Source organism: Diceros bicornis, chromosome 29 (genome assembly GCF_020826845.1).
Source record: "Diceros bicornis minor isolate mBicDic1 chromosome 29, mDicBic1.mat.cur, whole genome shotgun sequence".
NCBI lineage: Eukaryota > Metazoa > Chordata > Mammalia > Perissodactyla > Rhinocerotidae > Diceros > Diceros bicornis.
In genome coordinates this window covers 5991057-6010641 of record NC_080768.1, presented here as the reverse complement: position 1 = coordinate 6010641, position 19585 = coordinate 5991057, and the positions used below count along the sequence as shown (strand labels likewise).

General features: G+C 40.2%; 1 protein-coding gene across 11 annotated transcripts in view; it reads right to left on the bottom strand.

Annotated features, from left to right (window-relative positions):
• Nucleotides 1-19585, bottom strand: part of MCPH1 (microcephalin 1) — a 245714-nt gene that overhangs the window by 142633 nt on the left and 83496 nt on the right. For all 11 annotated transcript variants that reach the window (XM_058524909.1, XM_058524899.1, XM_058524898.1 and 8 more), the window contains 2 exons: nt 16902-16939; nt 14451-14613 (listed from right to left, as the gene is read on the bottom strand). In XM_058524909.1, coding sequence (XP_058380892.1) covers nt 14451-14613; nt 16902-16939 — 201 coding nt within the window. The remainder of the gene's footprint in view (nt 1-14450; nt 14614-16901; nt 16940-19585) is intronic.

Sequence of the window (19585 nt, the reverse complement as noted above, 5' to 3'; positions counted from 1 at the left end):
AATGAGGCAATTTTCCATATATGATTTTTTAAATTGAGGTGAAATTTGCATAATATACAATTAACCATTTTAAAGTGTACAGTTCAGTGACATTTAGTATATGCACAATGCTGTGTAACCACCATCTCTCTCTAGTTTCAAAACTTTTTAATCACCCCATGAACGCACCCCACACCCATTAAGCAATCACTCCTCATTCTCCCTTCCACTCCACCCCCTGGTAACTACTCATCAGCTTTCTGTCTGTAAATTTGCCTATTCCAGATAAATCACATGCAAGGAATCCCACAGTGTGTGACCTTTTGTGTCTGGTTTCTTTTCACTTAGCATAATGTCTTCAAGGTCCATTCAAGTTGTGATTTGAATGAAGACTGGTGATAGGTCTCAAAAAATGCTTGTTTCATAATAATAGTGATTAATATTTATTGAGTGCTTACTGGGAACTTTATTTAGATGATCTTTTGATCTTTTTACAGATAAGGAAACTGAGGCTTAGAGAGTTTAACTGCCTTATTCGTCACACAGCTAGTAAGCGGCAAGGTTAGCATTAAAAATTCACTCTCTCATACATTAATCTTTTAAAAACACGTTAAGGTGGTATGCAGACACGGAATGGAACATACCAAAGTTTAAGGTAGTAGAAGATAAAAGTATTCTCTAGGCTATCTCTGGAAGTAGCTGCTAGAAAGAATATGGGCTATGAATGGAGGAGAAGTGGAATTCAAATTCAAAACTCATCATTTTCAAGCACTGTGACCATGAGCAGTTTACTAAAACTGTTCAAGTCTCAGTTTCCACAAAGGATTATTGTATTGACACGCTGAGAGAGCATATGCAGATCTCCTGACTAGGCAGCCCCCTATCTTTACATCTTCTACATGACTAACATCATCTGGAAGCAGCCCCCTCTCTACGCCAAATACAGCTGGCTGTTCTTGAGCACCTTCCCATTCCGTGTGTGGTCATCAGGCCAGCAGCCTGCACACCACCTGGGAGCTGTCACAACTGAAGCAGCCTGGGACCCAGACCTACTGAATGAGAATCTGCATTTAATAAGATCCCCAGGGGGTTCGTATGTTATTAAGGCTGTAAAAGCATTGCTCCAGCTGTCTCCAAAGAAAGCGGCAGGAAACCAAAACCTTAACACAACCTATTTAATCAAGACAGAGAAGATAAGCAATCAAGTACTAAAAATAAGTAGTTAAGAACTCTTCTCCCTTTTTAAGAGATATTAACTGACAGAGACCAAAACCAACACTAAGAGGGACAAGCTCCATGTTGATATATGCTTGAGTATTGTTACAAAACAGTTTAGCTGTATTGTACACAGACGTTAAAGTTAGATTTATGCTGCTTGTATTTTACCCAGGCTTTTCCAGAATGCAAAAGTGAAAACGGATTATTCTCGGATTTTAGAGCTTAACTGTTCACTATTAGCTACTTTTTACATATTGCTTAGTAAAGACCGGGGTGACCCAGCATTTCACCAGCATATTGAATGTGAAGCCCAAACATCTTTATAAATAACACAAGCTCGTACTTTCCTTATCAAAATGAAAACAAAGAAATAAATATAACACATTCCAATGTAACTAAAATAAATAGCAGAAACATCACTTCACTGTATGATAACAAAGCAGAAATTATTATTACCATCACAGACAATAAACCAAATATTATGGCTACTAAGAGCAATCACTGTTTTTTCTTCTTCTTTCTGTGAATTTGAGTTATAAAGATTTTTTTCTTAAATGAGCATCAGGTCATTTTATTTTCATGAATTTTAACAAGAAACACATGAACTCAATGGATACTTTTGTAATTTATAATCGTGTACAATGTTTTTACATGACATTTTTAGCTTATCAGAGGCAATAAGAAATTCTGAGGTTTTTAAAAGAAATAACAAATATGTGTAGTCATCCATCCACGTATTTATTCATTCAACAAGTGAGTGCTGTGCTCTGTGTTCCATCCTGGGTCCCGGGCCACGTAAATAAAGACTGGAGCAGTCTCTCCCCTCAAAGAGCTTGTAATCACTACATAACCAGGGTCTGCTAAAAAGGTGCTGCTTTAATGCATGAAACATTCCTTGCTTTGCCCCAGTCCCTTGTGCCAGGGAGGGTATGGCTGTCTCTAACTAAGTTTTACTACCAAAAATACTGTTTACAATTTAACAATTGAAATAAACATTCCACTTCAATAAAGGGTGCATGGAATTCTAGAAATATGTAAAAAGAGAAAACACCTGTGCATAATATTAAGTGTTGCTGTACTACTCTTTCTTGTTTTGTTGTTACCCAACAAAACCGAAGGCAGAGTTACATAAAACAAAGGTCGCTGGAGATGTGTTTCTCGACTCACCGAAGGATACTCTCGGATGGTGTGTGACAGGGCAAAGAGCAGGCAGCCTGCCGAGGAAGGGCAGGAAGAATCAGGGAAGGATGACAGTGCTTCATTCTGCCTCAGCTTCACGAATGCCAACAACCAGAGATCATCCCCCCGCCTTTACGTGTCAAGGCTAAAGTCTGTACGTCTGTGTACTACCTGAGAACCATCAGTGCTGGATCAGTTATTAGGTTAAGTGGAACTTTAATATTCAAGCAGAGGAACTTTCCTTCATAAGAACAAACACCAACTAAGAAGCACGAAGGAATAGATCTGTCATGAACTGAAGGCAAACTGCTATTTCCGTTGACAAAATCATTTTAGTCACGTATTTCTCATTCTCTGGTAAAGAAAAGCCTAAAAGACTTTTTGTAGAGAAGCTTTAGGGCAACGAATTTTAGGAGAAATGTGTTGTGTGGATCATACATAAAAAGTGTCAGGTAGCAAAATGTACAATGTTGTCGATTAAAGTTTTGAAAAATGTTCCACTGTTTTCTAAAATTCAGTATTTCTTACATCAGCTCTCTCCAAAATCTAATATTATCACTGAAGCCTAATTCACAGAGGGTACTTACTCAGGCACTAACAGAATCCAAGTATGATGTTTTTTGGCGATTTATTTTAACTCAGGAAGAGAGCTTGGAAACCTAAAAGAATGGATAGTCAACAATGTCCCCAGCACCACCAATAGATATCTAAAGGATGGATCACTTAAGGTGATTTGCAAAAAGTTCCGGAGAATCAAACCATGGTTGAATTTTCTGATGAGAACCTAAAATTAAGATCTTCTGTTATTTAAGGCAAGAACGGCTTCATTGGGATGTCAGAACCCGAAGTGAAAACTTAGGAACTCAACAGAAAGTTGCAGAGGTTAGTTAACAAAGATGTACCTTTAGGGACAGCTTGAAGTTTTTTTCTAAAAATGAGCTTTGAATTTGTGATACAATTCAGCGTGGACTAAGGTGAGGCCTTACAGTTCTCAACCATGAGGAGAGGAAGAGAGAATCCAAGGTTTAAAGAAACTAAGAACTGGCGTTACTGCTCAGTTCCTCAAGTTAAACAAAACCAAAAACAGTGTGGTCCCTGAAGACCACATATGAAAGGGATGGGAAGCAAGTACCAAACAAAGCTGAATCATTTGATTTGCTCATTTTCAGCCTTATTCTCTTAAATCGTTTGCCAAATATAGCAACTTCCGTTTTAATATACATAACCTTAATTCAGGTGTTTTTTTTTCCTGCTAAACCAATAGATTCAGGTGCTTCACAAGACCACTCCCAATTCATTGTAATAAAACCAAACTGGCCAGCGCCAGGAACCCTGTCTTTCAGGTGGCCGTGCTAAAGTGGTGAATCATACTTCATATTGCCCCATCAAGCTACCGAGACCAATATCTCTGATCCGGTCACAGCAAGGGGTCTTGAAATAGTTCTACACACTCACTGTTTCACTTCTTTACTTAGCATTCACTCATCCACCCTCCTCATCATCAAACTCGCTGTTTCCAAGGTCTCTGTCAATATCCATCTAGTCAAATGCAATGCCCATTTCTCTGTCTTCATCCTATTTGCCTTTCAGCAGCATTCAACACGAACACGCTTTCCTTCCTGAGACAGTTCCTCTTTCATCTGAGCATCACATGCCCCTGGTGTTCTGCCTGTGCCACCACCTCATCCTCCTTGGCTCCCTTGCTCTCCCTCCTTCTCCCTCACACCCCCATATTGGCACAGCCCAGGACACAGTCCTAACCTCACTCCTTTCTTCGCTGTGCACTCACTGCCTAGGTACCATGGCTTGAAAGACCACCGATGTGCTAATGGTTCCCAAATGAATATTTATGGTCCCAACTTTTGCCCCGAAAACATATATATTTAATATGATATGTGATATCTCTACATGGATGTCTAATGGGAATCTCATACTCAATACATATATATCAGAATATTTTATTGCACCCCAGACCTGCAAACATTTTTCTCCTCTAGTATTCCCCACCTCAATAAGTGGCACCACTATCTTCCTTCAGTTGCTCAAGTAAAAATTTTAGGTAGGAGCCATTTTGACTTCTCTATGCCCACATATCACATGTGATCAAATCCTCTTAGATATTCCTAAAAAGTACACCAATCTGATCTCTTCCCTCCACTTATCCACCACCACCCTAGTCATGGCCATTATAATTTCTCACCCAGATGATCCCAATTGTTTCCTTCCGTCACCCTGCTTCTGCTCGTGCCTCCCTACAATCCATTCTTGACACAGAAGCCAGAGAGACAAAAGCCTGTCACTCTGTAGGTGAAATACTCCAATGGCTTCCCAAACTCCAGATCCAGACCTACAGAGCCACACTTTGGGCCCTGACGGCCCCTCCAAACACCCATCCTTCTCCGCACTCAAAGTGCCTCAGAGATTTCCCTTCCATGCAAAGTCTCAGCCTTAGGACCTGTGCACTGGCTTTCGTGTGCCAGGTGTATAAAGTAGATGCTGTCTAGTACCTTTATAAAATTAAAGAACAAGTTATTAATGTAAAGATATGAATTCCAAAAATGATGATGGAACCTCATTCATCATACAGTCAATGGTTGCATCCCAGAGTGACTTCACAGCCTTCTCACTCTAAGAAACAGCTTTCATTCCTTCCAACTCTGCCACTAGTCATTCCTAGATGACAATCACAGTCCTGTTCATGCATCTTTTCAAATGTCCTCATGAAAGAGAACACAAAAGCCTCAATTTTCCAGGTCAATCACTTTTTCCTATCTGTCTCCAATTACAGATTATGGAACTGGGAAAGCACAGAGCCTCCAATGTGGAAATAGCACACCCCGAGGACTTGCCAGGATGAACAAAAGGATGGCAGAGGGAGGGTGGAGGATTCAAATAGGACCACCTGCTTCCTGTGGGCCCAAGGGTTAGTTCTACTGCAGCTTGTGTGAGGTTCTGCAGAGAGCTTGGGCAGTCTTCAGTAACTACCTCGAGCGCAAGGAGCAAAGCACTACAGGCTATATGTCTGTCCACAAACAAAATCCAGTATTTTAATAATGAAAGTTTATAAACTAGGTGTACCATTTATAGTCACTGCCTTAGGACAATGCCTTTATCAAAACTATTTCAAAGATCCACATTCAAGTCAGACAAGCTACTTTTCCTAGTGCCTCCACCACTAAACACAAACAGGGTCCTTCTCTGTTGCCAAAATGTTCTATAAAGATCCAATGAGACAGTGCGTGTGAAAATGCTTTTTTAAGGATAAGTACTTTATCAAGGTGTAATCTGTGGCAGAGGAAAGAGAACTGTGGAATCAAGCCCATGAAGGTTCAAAGACCCAAGCTGGGGATCCTAGTCAGCTTGGTGTCATCAATGCCTAGCACATGGTTGCAGCCAATAAATGTTTGCTAGAAAGAACTTAAGAAAACAGCTCAAAAATGCTGGTGTAGGGGCCAGCCCTGTGGTGTAGTGGTTAAGTTTGGTGCACTCCACTTTGGCAGCCCAGGTTCGGATCCCGGCTGCAGACCTATATCACTTATCAGCCATGTTGCGGCAGTGACCTACATACAAAATAGAGGAAGACTGGCACAGATGTTAGCTCAGGGCTAATCTTCCTCAAGCAAAAAAAAAAAAAAAATGCTGGTGTCAAATGTGGTACACGAGGTAGGTACATTCTGTCTGAAAATTACTCTTAGAATGCATTCAGAAGTTAATCTGCCAACTTGAGGTAATAAAAGAGAATGGTTTTCAGGACAACTCCTTTTGAATAGTCTTAGGAAGGCAGCGTGATGTCTTAGAACACCAGTGAAAAACCTAGACTCCAGCCTAGTTCTACCACTGGTTATAATTTTAGGAGAGTGACTTAGCATTCTTCAATGTGAAACAAGAGGCACGCGCTGCATGAGCTACGTGTTTCCCTCTAATTCTAACATTTGATTCTGTGTTCCCACCGATAACATCAGACTCACTGCTTGCTGAATTCATTGTGAGAAAGCCAAAACTGAACCACATTATTTCAAGAAAATTGACTCATGATGATATCATTTTTTGATTTATGAAACACTTGATTATAAAGTGTTTTTTTGTCCTTTTGTTACTAGTTAACCGTCTTGAAATTTGGGTGTAGAACTGATTTAGCTTCTAAACTCTATATTTGCATTTACAACTGATTTAGCTTTAAAATCCTGAATCAAGCCTTGTTCATAAGCTGTTCAGAATCAACATTTTTCAGTAACGTGAATAGAGGCTGAATCCCTCCTCACTCCTCTGCCGTGACTTTGAAGAGGGGACAGAGCCACATGTAATGGGAGGTGACAGGGTGCTCCACTACATTTCACTGAACACAAAGTGGTGTAAAGGCAGAGGAGAATTGTAAATAAGTCAGAGGAGAACGTAGGAAACATACATCAAGCAAGTGAGAATCAGAAGAGATGAGTATCTAAAGAATTCAATTAGCGCTATGCTTGAACACAATACAACAAAAAAGCGGCAGTCTACAGGGACGCTTTAGTCAAGTCAATTTCTTTATTTTTCTGAGGGTTACTTCCTGTCTCCCACGAATAGGAAATAGAGCAACTCTTGACACGGTTTTCTATTTCTATGTATCTGCCAGACAATTCAGTCACGAAGCAGGAAAAACACAAGTTATTCTCTTTGCTGAAAACAGCAGCGCTAACAATGGAAGTAGGAACTGCTGTAAACATGTAGAAATTGCCAACACAGTTTTTTTTTTTTTTAAAAAAGGACTAAGTAAAAATTCAAGCTGAATTTTGTTATAAAATTACCATAACTTTTTTGCTCTAACTGGGCTGCATACAACCATCTAATTTTGAAGAACTGCTAGAACTCTCCTTTACGAGAAATTTCCAGAGAATACCACACAAACCCTGAAATAAAAACACTCTCAGTAATGTTTTTCTTGGAGGCAAGTTTATACTGCTAGCCAAAAAGAATATTTTAAGAATCCCCCGAATTGCATTGGGGACAAGGAAAAAGGAGGCGGTCCAGAGAGAGAGGGAGAGAGAGTCATTCCTTTACACAAAGACAATGTGATCCTTAAAGTATATAGTATGGACACTTCAAATCTTGACCCTACAAGAAATTGCAAACTGTGAAGTTCATGTCTTAAGTTATACACAAGTTGTATTAAATTGTGTATTGAACTTTAGAAATTATGTGGAGTGGCTTTATAAATGGCAGGGACAACTATTCTCTCTCAAAAACGTTTCTCATGGGGCCGGCCTGGTGGTGTAGTGGTTAAGTTCGCATGCTCTGCTTCGGCGGCCCAGGGTTCGCAGGTTCAGATCCCGGGCGTGCACCGATGCACCACTTGTCAAGCCATGCTGTGGCAGGCGTCCCATATAAAGTAGAGGAAGATGGGCATGGATGTTACCCCAGGACCAATCTTCCTCAGCAAAAAGAGGAGGATTTGCAATGGATGTTAGCTCAGGGCTGATCTTCCTCACCAAAAAAAAAAAAAAGAAAAAACAGTTTCTCATGTTTGTCAGACTGAATTTCTTTAGACAAGTAATGGAAGAGGCCATGCGAGAAGCAGCAATTACCTTTGTCTTATTTAAGACTGAGATAAACAGGGAAAGAGATTCAGTTCATTTCTGAACTTCTTTTTTCGTAAATCAGCAATAATCTATTAACATCAATAAACACGTAACACCCTCTGGAGGAAACATTTGACAGTCATCACAACTACGTGAACAGATATTTCACTTTAAGCCAGTAGATCCGGTCCTTTTCCATTTCCCAAGAGCTGGTACTTTTCACAAATTGAGAAGTGTTTAGGCATCATTGGTAAAGCAACGTCTGTAGCTGTTCTCATGGAAAGATACAAATCTCAAAATCTGAGAGTAACCACTTCCAGTGATAGTCCACTGATGGTTTTGGAGGAACCAAAACAGATGAAAATCAGTACGACAGTGGCTTTAAGAGAAGTGTTCAAATAATACTGAAATACCTCCAGATAAGGAAAGGTCCTCTTCTGAGGTCCCTTGAAGGTCAAATGCAGGCACATTCCCGTTGTCCACAGATACCATACCATGTTTCCAGCCCCAGCTCATGTTCCCCTCCCTCACTGAGGGCCCCCAATCATTCAGACTCCACTGATGCTATTCTCCTGTGAGTGCTAGCAGCATTCGTGAGCTTTCATGGACACTCCTCAGTGCTAGGATGGCCTGGACTGGTCCATGGCAAAGTTATCACTGGTCCAAAGCAAAAGTATCTTTTTTTACTTTTAGGGTTAGTGCATTCTTTCTATATATAAAACCACAGTTACAGTAGACAGTAATTGATTTTTATAGCTCTTTGGGGGGAAGTTAATACATTGTTGTTTCTGTTGTAAGGCTAACATTTATTAAGTTCTTACCTTCTGCTAGTCACTGTTATGAGCACAGTGCATGTTTAACTCTTAGCCTTCAAACAAGCCTATGAGGGACGTACTGTTATCGGCTCTATTTCACAAACGAGGGACTGCAGCTCGCTGAGATGGAGCACCTTACCTAAGGCCACCCGGCTAGAATGTTCCCAGCACCCAGGCATCCAGCCGAGTCTATTCCCACTTTATGTGGGGATGGGGGTTAACTTTCAGTCTATGAAATCCCCAAATCTGCGAGCAGCCATATAGCACGGTGTTTATCCTATACTGGATTATTTTTTTTTATTGTTTCAGGTTATCCTCATACTAACATCAGCCTGAAACATTGGTTAAAACATCAGAGGCCTAGATCTTGTGTTATAGTTTTGTGGGTCTTCTATTTCAAAATAACTTGAATGTAAATGCACTGCCAATTCGGACATTATAAACACTGATAGAAATATATGGGGACCTCTAAACAGAGCACACACGCATGTATTTATGTACATATATGGATGTGTGTTTTCAGTGTAATCACGTAAACAGCAATCGCCTTTTCATTCCGTTCTTTCTCTCTGAACAGCTATTTGTCAATTTCCGTCTTCTTGGTTGAAGGTATTGGACATATGAGATACCAGATAAATAAAATATATGAACCTCTCAGAAGTCACATCTTACGGAAGAACCTGTGGCTGAATTTGTGGCTTACTATGGGAAAAATAATATTAATTTTGAAGCAGCTGCTTTTCTACTACTTAAAATCACTATACTGGTATATAAAATAGGCTATTTAAAAGCACTCATTGAATGCTTTCATGCACTGTCTTGCCGGTGCTGAAACCCTGAGGGAGGCCTTCAGGCCTCAGCTCTATCTCAGTTCCGCCTTCGCTCTCCGCTTAGAGGTCCACACAGCTGGTCCTCCCTTTGCAAGCTGGCCTAGCTCCCGGCCAGCACCGTCCAGGGAGACCCACGTCACGAAAGAACATGAGCGGCTTCGGCGTGGTTGGAGACCCGAGGCAATGTGTTTTATTCTCTTTGTAAGGATTTCTTCTCTCATTTTTTCTTGATGTTCTCTGCTTCTCAACGGTCTTTCTTCTTGTTTACAATCAACAAAGCCAGTTCTGAAGACTGGAAGACTCAACCAAGGTGTCGGCAGGGTTGGTGCCTTGGGCGGCTTGGAGGGAGAGCCTGATCCAGGCCTGTCTCCAGCTCCTGGTGGCGCCGGGAACCCTTCCGCTGCTTGGCTTCTCCTGGCATTGCTAAGTCTTGCAGGCTTCGTGACACCCGTCTTGGTGGGCAGCAGGAAAGGGAACCCCATCATAACGTGTCCCTTTTAAATCATTATGGATCTTTGTTAATCTTCTCACCAACTTTCATACAGTTGTTCAAGCCAATAACCCCACAATTAACCCTAACTGCTTTTCCCCTCACAGTCTGTGGCTCGTCTGTGATGAAGTCATTGAACTCGACCTCCCTGATACCTTCCAAATCGGCGGAGCCCGTCCCGCCACCTGCACCCTCCCGCCACCCTCCCCACTCCCACCACCTCCACGCTCTTGCCACTTCCACCCCCCCTGCTGCCAATCCAAGCTGCAGTTTTCTCCCACGGGAATGCTGACTGCAAAGGCCAGCCACTGGGTTCCCCGATGCCACTCCTGCTTCTCCACAGTGAGCCACCATCCTTTGAAAATCACAAGTCAGATCATATCGCTCCCCTGATAGAAACCTTCTGATGGTTTATCGTGACACGAGGAATAGAAACCAAACACTTTACATGGCTGCAGTTCCCTTCACCATCTGGCTCTTTCATCTCATCTACTTTTCTTGGCTTCCCCGATCCAGCCTCCTTGCTGTTCCTCAAATACACTGTTCCTGCCTTAGGGATTTTCCCTTATAGCGGCAGTTTGGCGCCTCACAGTCTGGATGTGGAGAGCCGACTTTATAGAAACTGTCGGGGAACGCCAACAGCCCGACACCTGGACGCCTGGGGTCCTATGGGGAGAAGGAGGCCCATCTGGAGGAAGCGGAGCTTGGGGTAGCCCTCCTAAGGGAGCCGAGAACTATCCTACCCTGAGGCCAGCTGGCTCACCGGCAGGTAGCCCACAGTGCAAGAGAGATTCATCCAAGTTGTGGCACGTATCGTCATTGCTTGTTATTACTGAGCAGCATTGCACTGTAGGGATGGACAAGTTTGCTTATCCATTCACCCACTGTGGACATTCGTGTTGTTTCCAAGTTTGGGTGATTACATGCAAAGCTGCTACAACATTCATGTACAGACTTTTGTGTGAGCATAAGCTTTCATCTCTAAACAAATGACTGAGGAGCAGGGTTGCTGGGAGAGATGGTAAGTGCAAATTTAACTTCATATGCAACTGCCAAACTGTTTTTCAGAGTGGCTGGACCATTTCCACTCCCACCAGCAGTGTATGAGAGTCCAGGTGCTCTGCATCCTTGCTAGACCACTGTCAACATATTTTATAATTTAGCCGTTCTACTAGCTACTAGCTATGTAGTGGTGTCTCATTGTGGTTTTATAAGAATTTTTTTTTTTGGTGAGGAATATTAGCCCTGAGCTAACATCTGTGCCAATCTTCCTCTACTTTGTATGTGGGTCACTGCCTCAGCATGGCTGACGAGTGGTGTAGGTCCGTGCCCAGGATCCAAACCTGTGAACCTGGGCCACCGAATAAGAGTGCACCAAACTTAACCACTACACTATGGGGCCGGCCCTTCATTGTGGTTTTAAACTGTACTTCTCCAATGACTAATGACAGTGAGCATCTTTTCAAGTGCTTATTTGCCATCTGTATATTTTTGATAAAGTCTTCAAATTTTTTTGTTTTGCCAATTTTTGTTTGGGTTGTTTTCTTATATTTGGATGTAAGTTCTTTGTCAGACGAGATTTGCAAATATTTTCCCATGGTCTCTTTATAATGTTCTTCACAGAGTAAAAATTTTTAATTTTGATGAAATCTAATTTATTAATTTTTTTCTCTTACACATCATGCTTCTGCTGTTGTATCTAAGAACACTTTATCTAAATCAAGGTCATGAAGATTTTTATCCTAGGTTTACTTCTAAGAGTTTACCATTTTAGTCTATGATCCATTTGAGGTAATTTTTGTATAAAGCATGAGGTAGGTTCATTTTTTTGCATCTAGATATCCAATTGCGACAGCACTGTTTGCTGGAAAGACTGACCTTTCTCCACTAAATTGCCTCTGCAGCTTTGTGAAAACCAATGGGCCATATTTGTGTGGGTTTATTTCTGGACTGTCCATTCCACTCCATTATGTCCGTCCTTCTGCTGATACCACATTGTCATGGTTACTGCAGCTTCAAAGGATGCCTTAAAATTAGGCAGTAAATGTTAGTCCTCCAACTTTGGTCTTCTTTTTCAAAATTGTTTTGGTTATGCTAGTTCTTTTTTCTCTATATATACATTTTAGAATCAGCTTGTCTGTATCTTCAAAGAATTATCCTTAGATTTTGATTGGAAATGTGTGAAATCTACAGATCATTTTGGGGAGGAGTGACATTTTCACTATATGGAATCTTCCAACCCATGAACACAGTATGTCTCTCCATTTAGTTCTTTGATTTTTTTTAAATCAATATTTCATACTGATCCTGCATATATTTTTATGTTAGATTTATACTTAAATATTTCCATGTTGACCTTGTATTATTCTATTCTTGTATGCTGACAATTTGCTAAACTCATTTATTAGTTCTAGGAGCTTTTTTGTAGATTTCTTGCACTTGCCTACATAGACAATCACGTTGTCCATGAATAGAGATAGTTTCATTTCTTCCTCTCCAACCTAAATGCCTTATAATTCGTTTTCCTGCCTTATATTGCACTTACACGTCATTCATTCGCTTATGTGACTGAATGGCCCAGGTTCCTCCCTCCAGACAGAAAGTCCAGGTGGGGAGTCCTGTCTGAGCACCAGAAGTTTATTAAATAACATGTTTTACTTCCTGCCTTTCTCACATATAGTGGTTAATCCCACATATAGTTACTGTAAGTTAAATTTGCATCTGGTTCTGTTTCTACATAGGATTAGTGGGAGAATACTTGCAGCACACTGTGCAGAAACATGGAGGCATCCGGAGAGTTGGTCTTTACACACGGCAGCAGTAAATGCTCAGTTTCACGTCTGACCTCTCTGGTCTTCTCCAAGTCCCAGAAGCATAGGTTGGGTACAGAATCAAGTATGGATGCGTATCTTCATAAAAGATAAAGGACATTTTTCTCCTCTGAGACACGAGGGAAGGAAGAGCTGACTAATGAAGATACAGAGACATTGTAAATTGGAGGGCAAGACAACAGGGTATTCATTTGTGGAAGCTGGAGTTACAAATGAATTTCATGCAAATAAACGTGGATCAGTACTAATATGTAATTAGGTAAAATACTCCTCAATTGCCACCACTGCAAGTAGTACTTCTTTACAGAATTTCCACCTTTTCCACTTCATGACTGGAAGCACTACTGTCTTAAACCTCTTGTACCAGGGAACTGCAGGGCTAAATTATGACATGAGAAAAAGACCACAGTGGTTCTTAAAAATACATCTGTAGTTTGTTTGTGTATTATAATTCTACTGGATTAAATTAACACAGTATTAATGTAATACATTCTTAGGGGGAGAAGGGAGGAGGGTGGATACTTAGCAGATACAAATAGTAACACAAGTAAAAAAATGACGCTACTTTCATCAGACAGCAATGCTTAGGGGTGAACACAGGTTGACGATCAATGTAAAAATAGAAAGAATAACAAACAATTTCAATTTTTATGAATAATGAAAACAATGATTTTTTTTTAAAACCTACCTTCAATGCACAGAAATAAGGGCAAGTAATGTTACAGATAGATATGGGTAAGATAACACATATCCAAATAGGATTAAATGAACATGTTTCATCCTAAGTAAATCCATCTGTAAAAACAATCACTGAATTCTTTTGGCTTTTTAAACCATCACTAACATAGGTCACATTATTTCTTGGTCAAACACAGAAGAAAGTGCATTTGACTGTGAGAACATGCATTCTGTGTTTTCATTCCAAGTCTGTTCTGATCTTATTTCTGCCAGGGGCCGAGAGGTCTTTATCTGGAAGTCTACTCATTCTCCTCCTCTCCATCCTCATCACACTCCTGTTCCCAAGGGATCAGCAGTGGCTGAAGGGTGATGAACCACAGGGAGAAGAGATCAAGGAGAGAACGGCATTCACCGCTCACAGGAAAGTGCGCAAATTGACAAGGAGGCACATCGGCATGAATCTAGTGTCACCAACTCAGAGGCCCAAATCTATCAAAACACCTTCTATTTTAGAATACGTAGGGGCTGGCCCTGTGGCGTAGCGGTTAAGTGTGTGTGCTCCGCTGCTGGCGGCCCAGGTTCAGATCCCGGGCACACACCGATGCATCGCTTCTCCAGCCATGCTGAGGCGATGTCCCACATACAGCAACCAGAAGGATGTGCAACTATGACATACAACTATCTACTGGGGCTTTGGGGAGCAAAAGGGAAAAAAAAAAGGAGGAGGATTGGAAATAGATGTTAGCTTAGGGCCGGTCTTCCTCAGCAAAAAGAGGAGGATTGGCATGGATGTTAGCTCAGGGCTGATCTTCCTCACAAAAAAAAAAAAAAGAATATGTAACTCAAACACATATTTTGCTCAAGTAATTGCTTACCCACTCGTAAGAGAGAATCCAGCAGCCACGCGCAATTCCCAGTAGCACATTCAGGGTCCGCAGAGGCTTCCCGGCAAGCACGTGAGTGGTAGTTTCACACACTTCCGGGGCTAATGAAAAGCCCTTCAATTTACTCACAACCTGGATGATGACGTTCTGCTTTCTATCAAATAGGAAGAAAAATATCAACAAAATGAATATGTTTCCTGCGTGTGAACATCAAGGTGATTACAATGAATTAAAAAATAAAACTAGAAAGCTAAAATTCTACATTGATTTCGGCTATGTTCATGCCTTAATTTCTTTACAATCAATGACATAAAATTAGGGGAAATAAAAAAACTCCAGATCTCAACTCCAACTATCAATTTTAATGGCCGAGAAAACTGTAGTCGCAAGGCTGTAAACGGCTTCCCCAGAGCCCATGGGCAGGAACGCAGCCAGCATCAGAAACCAGCCCTCCTGACACCAGCCCAGTGCTCTGCCCACCACAGCAATTATTTACTTTTTTCACTTATTTGACCCAATTTATGCATGGTCAGGACAAAGCTTCTCACTTAATTATTTTGAAAATACAACATTTATTGAGAGTCAAACACGTAGTTTTTCTACTAAGAGGGGAAAAAAAGCCCTTTTTTATTAAATCATCAGATCAAATCTTAGAGCAGAGGCTCCTTATTTTCACAAAGCTCATCATTGTTTACCTTCTGGTCCATCACTTCATTAATGCCTTAAGTATCTTTTTTTTTTTTTTTTTTTAATATTCTTCCTATCTAACTTCCTTACCAAGGAACTCTCCACTCTTCCTTCTATGATCACCTCTCTAAGCCCCTTAATTCTGATACATTGTTTTTCCCTCTCTCCCAGCAAATTTTGGAACTCTCCAGTGAAATACAAAGGGTATGTAGGGCTTTCTAAGCCACACTACAGCACATACAATGTGTTAAGAAATAAATTTCTCTCCTCTCCAGAAATTATGTTAAAAGGAGAAAAAGTCAGTTCTTGTCCATGCTCATACAGACTGCCTCCAATAATCTGCCTTCCACTTTATCGAGTTTCTTAGCTTGATCTCCAGTGACCTTGGGTATGTCAATTGCAGGCCTTATAAAATGAAAGGCTTGAACTACCGTCACGGTTTTAAATTCTTAGAGATCCTTAGGGTCGAGGAGATGAATGGGTCAAGACTTGGGGCCCATCTCATCACCACTTCAACCCGAGGATCTGTGCCCATTGGGATTGTGGAAAATACTACATTTGGGGGAAAAAAGGCAAACAAAACAAAAGCAAAGAGAAAAACTTCTAAATGAAATGCTCTCCAGAACCCTTCATTTCTGCATATTCATGATTTTCCTCATTCCGAGTCTGGCAGCTGCCAGCTACTTGTTGGATTTGCTAATAAACAACAGGCATCTTTTCAGGACACGGCTGATCCATGTGGCATCTTGTTCTGGGTCTCGTTCTTCACTTCAGACAAGAAGCATAGGTGGGGGAAAAGAATAAAAAGAGAATATGGCCTAAACTGAAAAGTCTGATGTTCAAACCTTTGATTGAGAAAGTATCTAGTTATTAATGTTTTCTTATTTGGAGCAAAAATATAGACGTTTAAAAATGTTATGCTCATATTGAATATTCATTTCTGTATTAGACTATTTAGGATGTCCAATATATTTCATATTTCAATATTCATTAACGCAAATTGTGAGTGTGCTCCTTTTTCACTATATAACGATGGTGTTTGAATTATCAGTCCTTTTAACTTCATGCCATGGGTAGGAAAAGGATCCTGCAAGAGAAAGTGTTCTAAACCTTCTTTTAGCAGCCTGTTTTTCACTGAAACATCCCAATGTTTTGATGAGTGTCTTAAATCCTTAAAACCTACGATTGATCATAGAAAACATGGTTTTCCCCTCTAAACAGGAATTCAAAAATCTGTTACAAAAAATATAGTGCTGTATTTTTGTTGGATGTACTTTATTGTGTTAAATGTTTAAGGAAGGTGATAAGAGCATGCCAGCAAGCTATTAACTCTTCCACGACACGTGTACATGGCTGCTTTAACATCGCTGTAGAAAGCTTCACACCAGGGTTTCTTTAAGACCTTTGAGGGGAATGTTCCAGCCGGCAATGCTCTCCACATATCGGACATTCATGGAGTGGGGGTGGTGGACACACAGAGCCGTCAGGTATGAAGCAAGCTACAGGAAGAGCGAATACCTAACACCTCTTAATGCTGTCTACACAACTTAGAAAGCCTTCAGAGCTAAACTGTTCACAGTTTTTTAACCACCCTTTTTATTTCCAATGATCTTCTAACTCCAATATTAATTAAATAGAGCAACAGCGGTACAGTACAGATCTATGACCTGCCCCAAAGCACAGCATCACAGTATATGAAAGAAAAGTCTAAAATTTTATATTGAGTAGAAAGTTATAAAAACAATGAGTACTTACTCAGATGGCATGCTTGTCATGACTAATGTTCTTGTTGGCTAGAGATTTCAAAAGAGAAGGAACAAAAAACAGTCAAAAATATAAAAAATATTTTTTTCCCACAGAAATAAACTTGAATACATTTTTTGAAAAGTTACATCACTTAAAAATAAACATTTAAGCATATATCAAAGAAAAAAACCTTTGTATTCCTGGGAAAAAAACAGCCCAAGAGATAGAAACTCAGATACTATCCCTAAACCAATCCAAAATAATCCAGGACATCAAGTAGAAGAGCAAAAAAAATGTTTCCCTCCAGAAGTCCATTCTACTAGGTAAGCTGGCGGAACTCCAAATGTGCCAACCTGTTTATGGACTTCCAAGGAAGGAGAGGGTAAGAAAGGCGTTTCTTTGAAGGCTTATGAACCATTTCTCCCAAGGCTTCTAGGCAACCATATCCTTGTCTCAGATACATGTACACAATAATGCTTGTGCTTCTGTTCCATGGGTCACCCAAATTCTTTAATCTCTTGCACACGGGAAGCATAGGTAACGGGACTGCTTATTTATGTGTTGGCATCTCCTTTTAACTGGAATTGTAAATTTTTTTTAAATAAAAGTTTAAAAATATTTTTTACTTACATAAGAAATGCACGCTGATGGCAAAAAAATTAAATGCTTTGGAAATATATAATTAGAAATATAAATTCCCCCTGTAATTCCACCAGCCAAAAATAACTATTGCTTAATAATTTGGTATATAGTCAGCCAAATGTTCTCTCTCAGGGAGTGTGTGTGTACACAATTTTTTCAAAAACAAAAGCAAATGCACATTATTCACATACTTTTATAACTCATACAATCTACTTCAAATGCAACCCACTGTTTAGTATAACTGTGAACTAACCACTGCACACTTACTCATGTCTTGAATGGTCCTTGTGGATAAATGAGAAGGAGGAACAAAAGGCATTCAAAGGACCCCAGGTGGACACACAGGATAGAATTGAAGGGACCTGTGTACCACATGGGTATATTTGGGGAAGGCAGAGGAAGGAGAATGAAGGGATAATATGAATCAAAAAGATGTTGAAAAGAAGAACGCAGAGAAGTGGCAGATGAGCCACTAATGGATAACTGCTGCACTATCTTCTATCCCTCTGGAATATTCTTTGTTAGCTCTCATCTGTTTCGAATACAAGTAGAACAACTGCAGCAAAGCTCCCCGAGTTGAGTCTAGAGACAAGGCCTTTATGTAGGAGTCTCTAATCATCAAGTAAGATTCTGGCTGAAACCCAATCCTGTTCTTCAGCGTCATCCTTGAATGACAGGCCCAGTGACATGACCAGCCCCAAATAAAATCCAAAAGAAGCCCATTCCGTGGCATCCACTTTCTTCTGTGGAACCATCCAAAAGAAGCCGGCAGGGTTTCATCTGTGGGAAGTACCTGAACTCTAGGACCAAGGGATGAAGAGGAATGGGAAAAGGTAAGTTTCGCGACTTCTACAAAGCTACGTTCTCCACGACATCGCCCTCGGACCATTTCTCTTCTTTACCTATACGCACTCTCTAGGTGGTCTGTCACACAGCCTCATGGTTTACATACCAGCTACATGCTGACAGTTTGCAATTTCATATCTCTAGCATAGACCTATTTTCTGACATCCAGACTCAAATATTCGACTTACTTGATATCTCCATTTGGAAGTCTAATGGGAATCTCAAATTTGACATATCCAAAGCTAAAATACTGTTCTAGTCAGGCAATTAGGCAAGAAGAAGAAACAAAAGACATCCAAATTGGAAAGGAAGAAGTAAAACTATCTCTATTCACAGATGAGATGATCTCATATGCATAAAACCCAAAGGAATCCAGAAAAACTGGTAGAACTAATTCAGCAAAGTTGCAGGATAAAAAAATCAATGCACAACAATCAATTGTATTTCTATACATTAATAATGAACAATCAGAAAAGGAAATTAAGAAACAATTTCATTTATAACAGTATCAAAAACAATACAATACTTAGGAATAAAGTTAATAAAAGAGACATAAGACTTGTACACCGAAAATTAAAAAAACATTGATGAAAGAAATGCAAGATCTAAAAAAATGGAAAGATATCCAGTGTTCACGCATGGGAAGACTTAATAGTGTTAAGAGGACACTACTATTTAAAGCAGATTCAATGCAATCTCTATCAAAATCCCGTGATTTTTGTAGAAATGGAAAAAATCCATCCTAAAGTTCATATGGAATTCCAAGAGAATCCAAATAGCCAAAACAATCTTGAAAAAGAACCACAAAGTTAGAGGTCTCACACTTCTTGATTTCAAAACTTACTACAAAACTACAGTAATCAAAACTGTATGGTACTGGCATAAGGATAGATCTAAATATAGAACTGAAAGCCCAGAAATAAACCCTGACATCTACGGTCAATTGATTTTTGACAAGGGTGCCAAGACCATTCACAGGTAAAGAATAGTCTCTTCAACAAACAGTGGTGGGAGGACTGGATATCCATACAAAAAAAGAATGAAGTTGTACCTTCACCTTATACCATATACAAAAATTAACTCAAAATGGATCAAAGACCTAAATTTAAGAGCTAAAGCTATAAAACTCTTAGAAGAAAATACAGGGGAAAATCTTCATGACACTGGATTAGGCAATGGTTCCTTAAACACAGCACAAAAAGCAT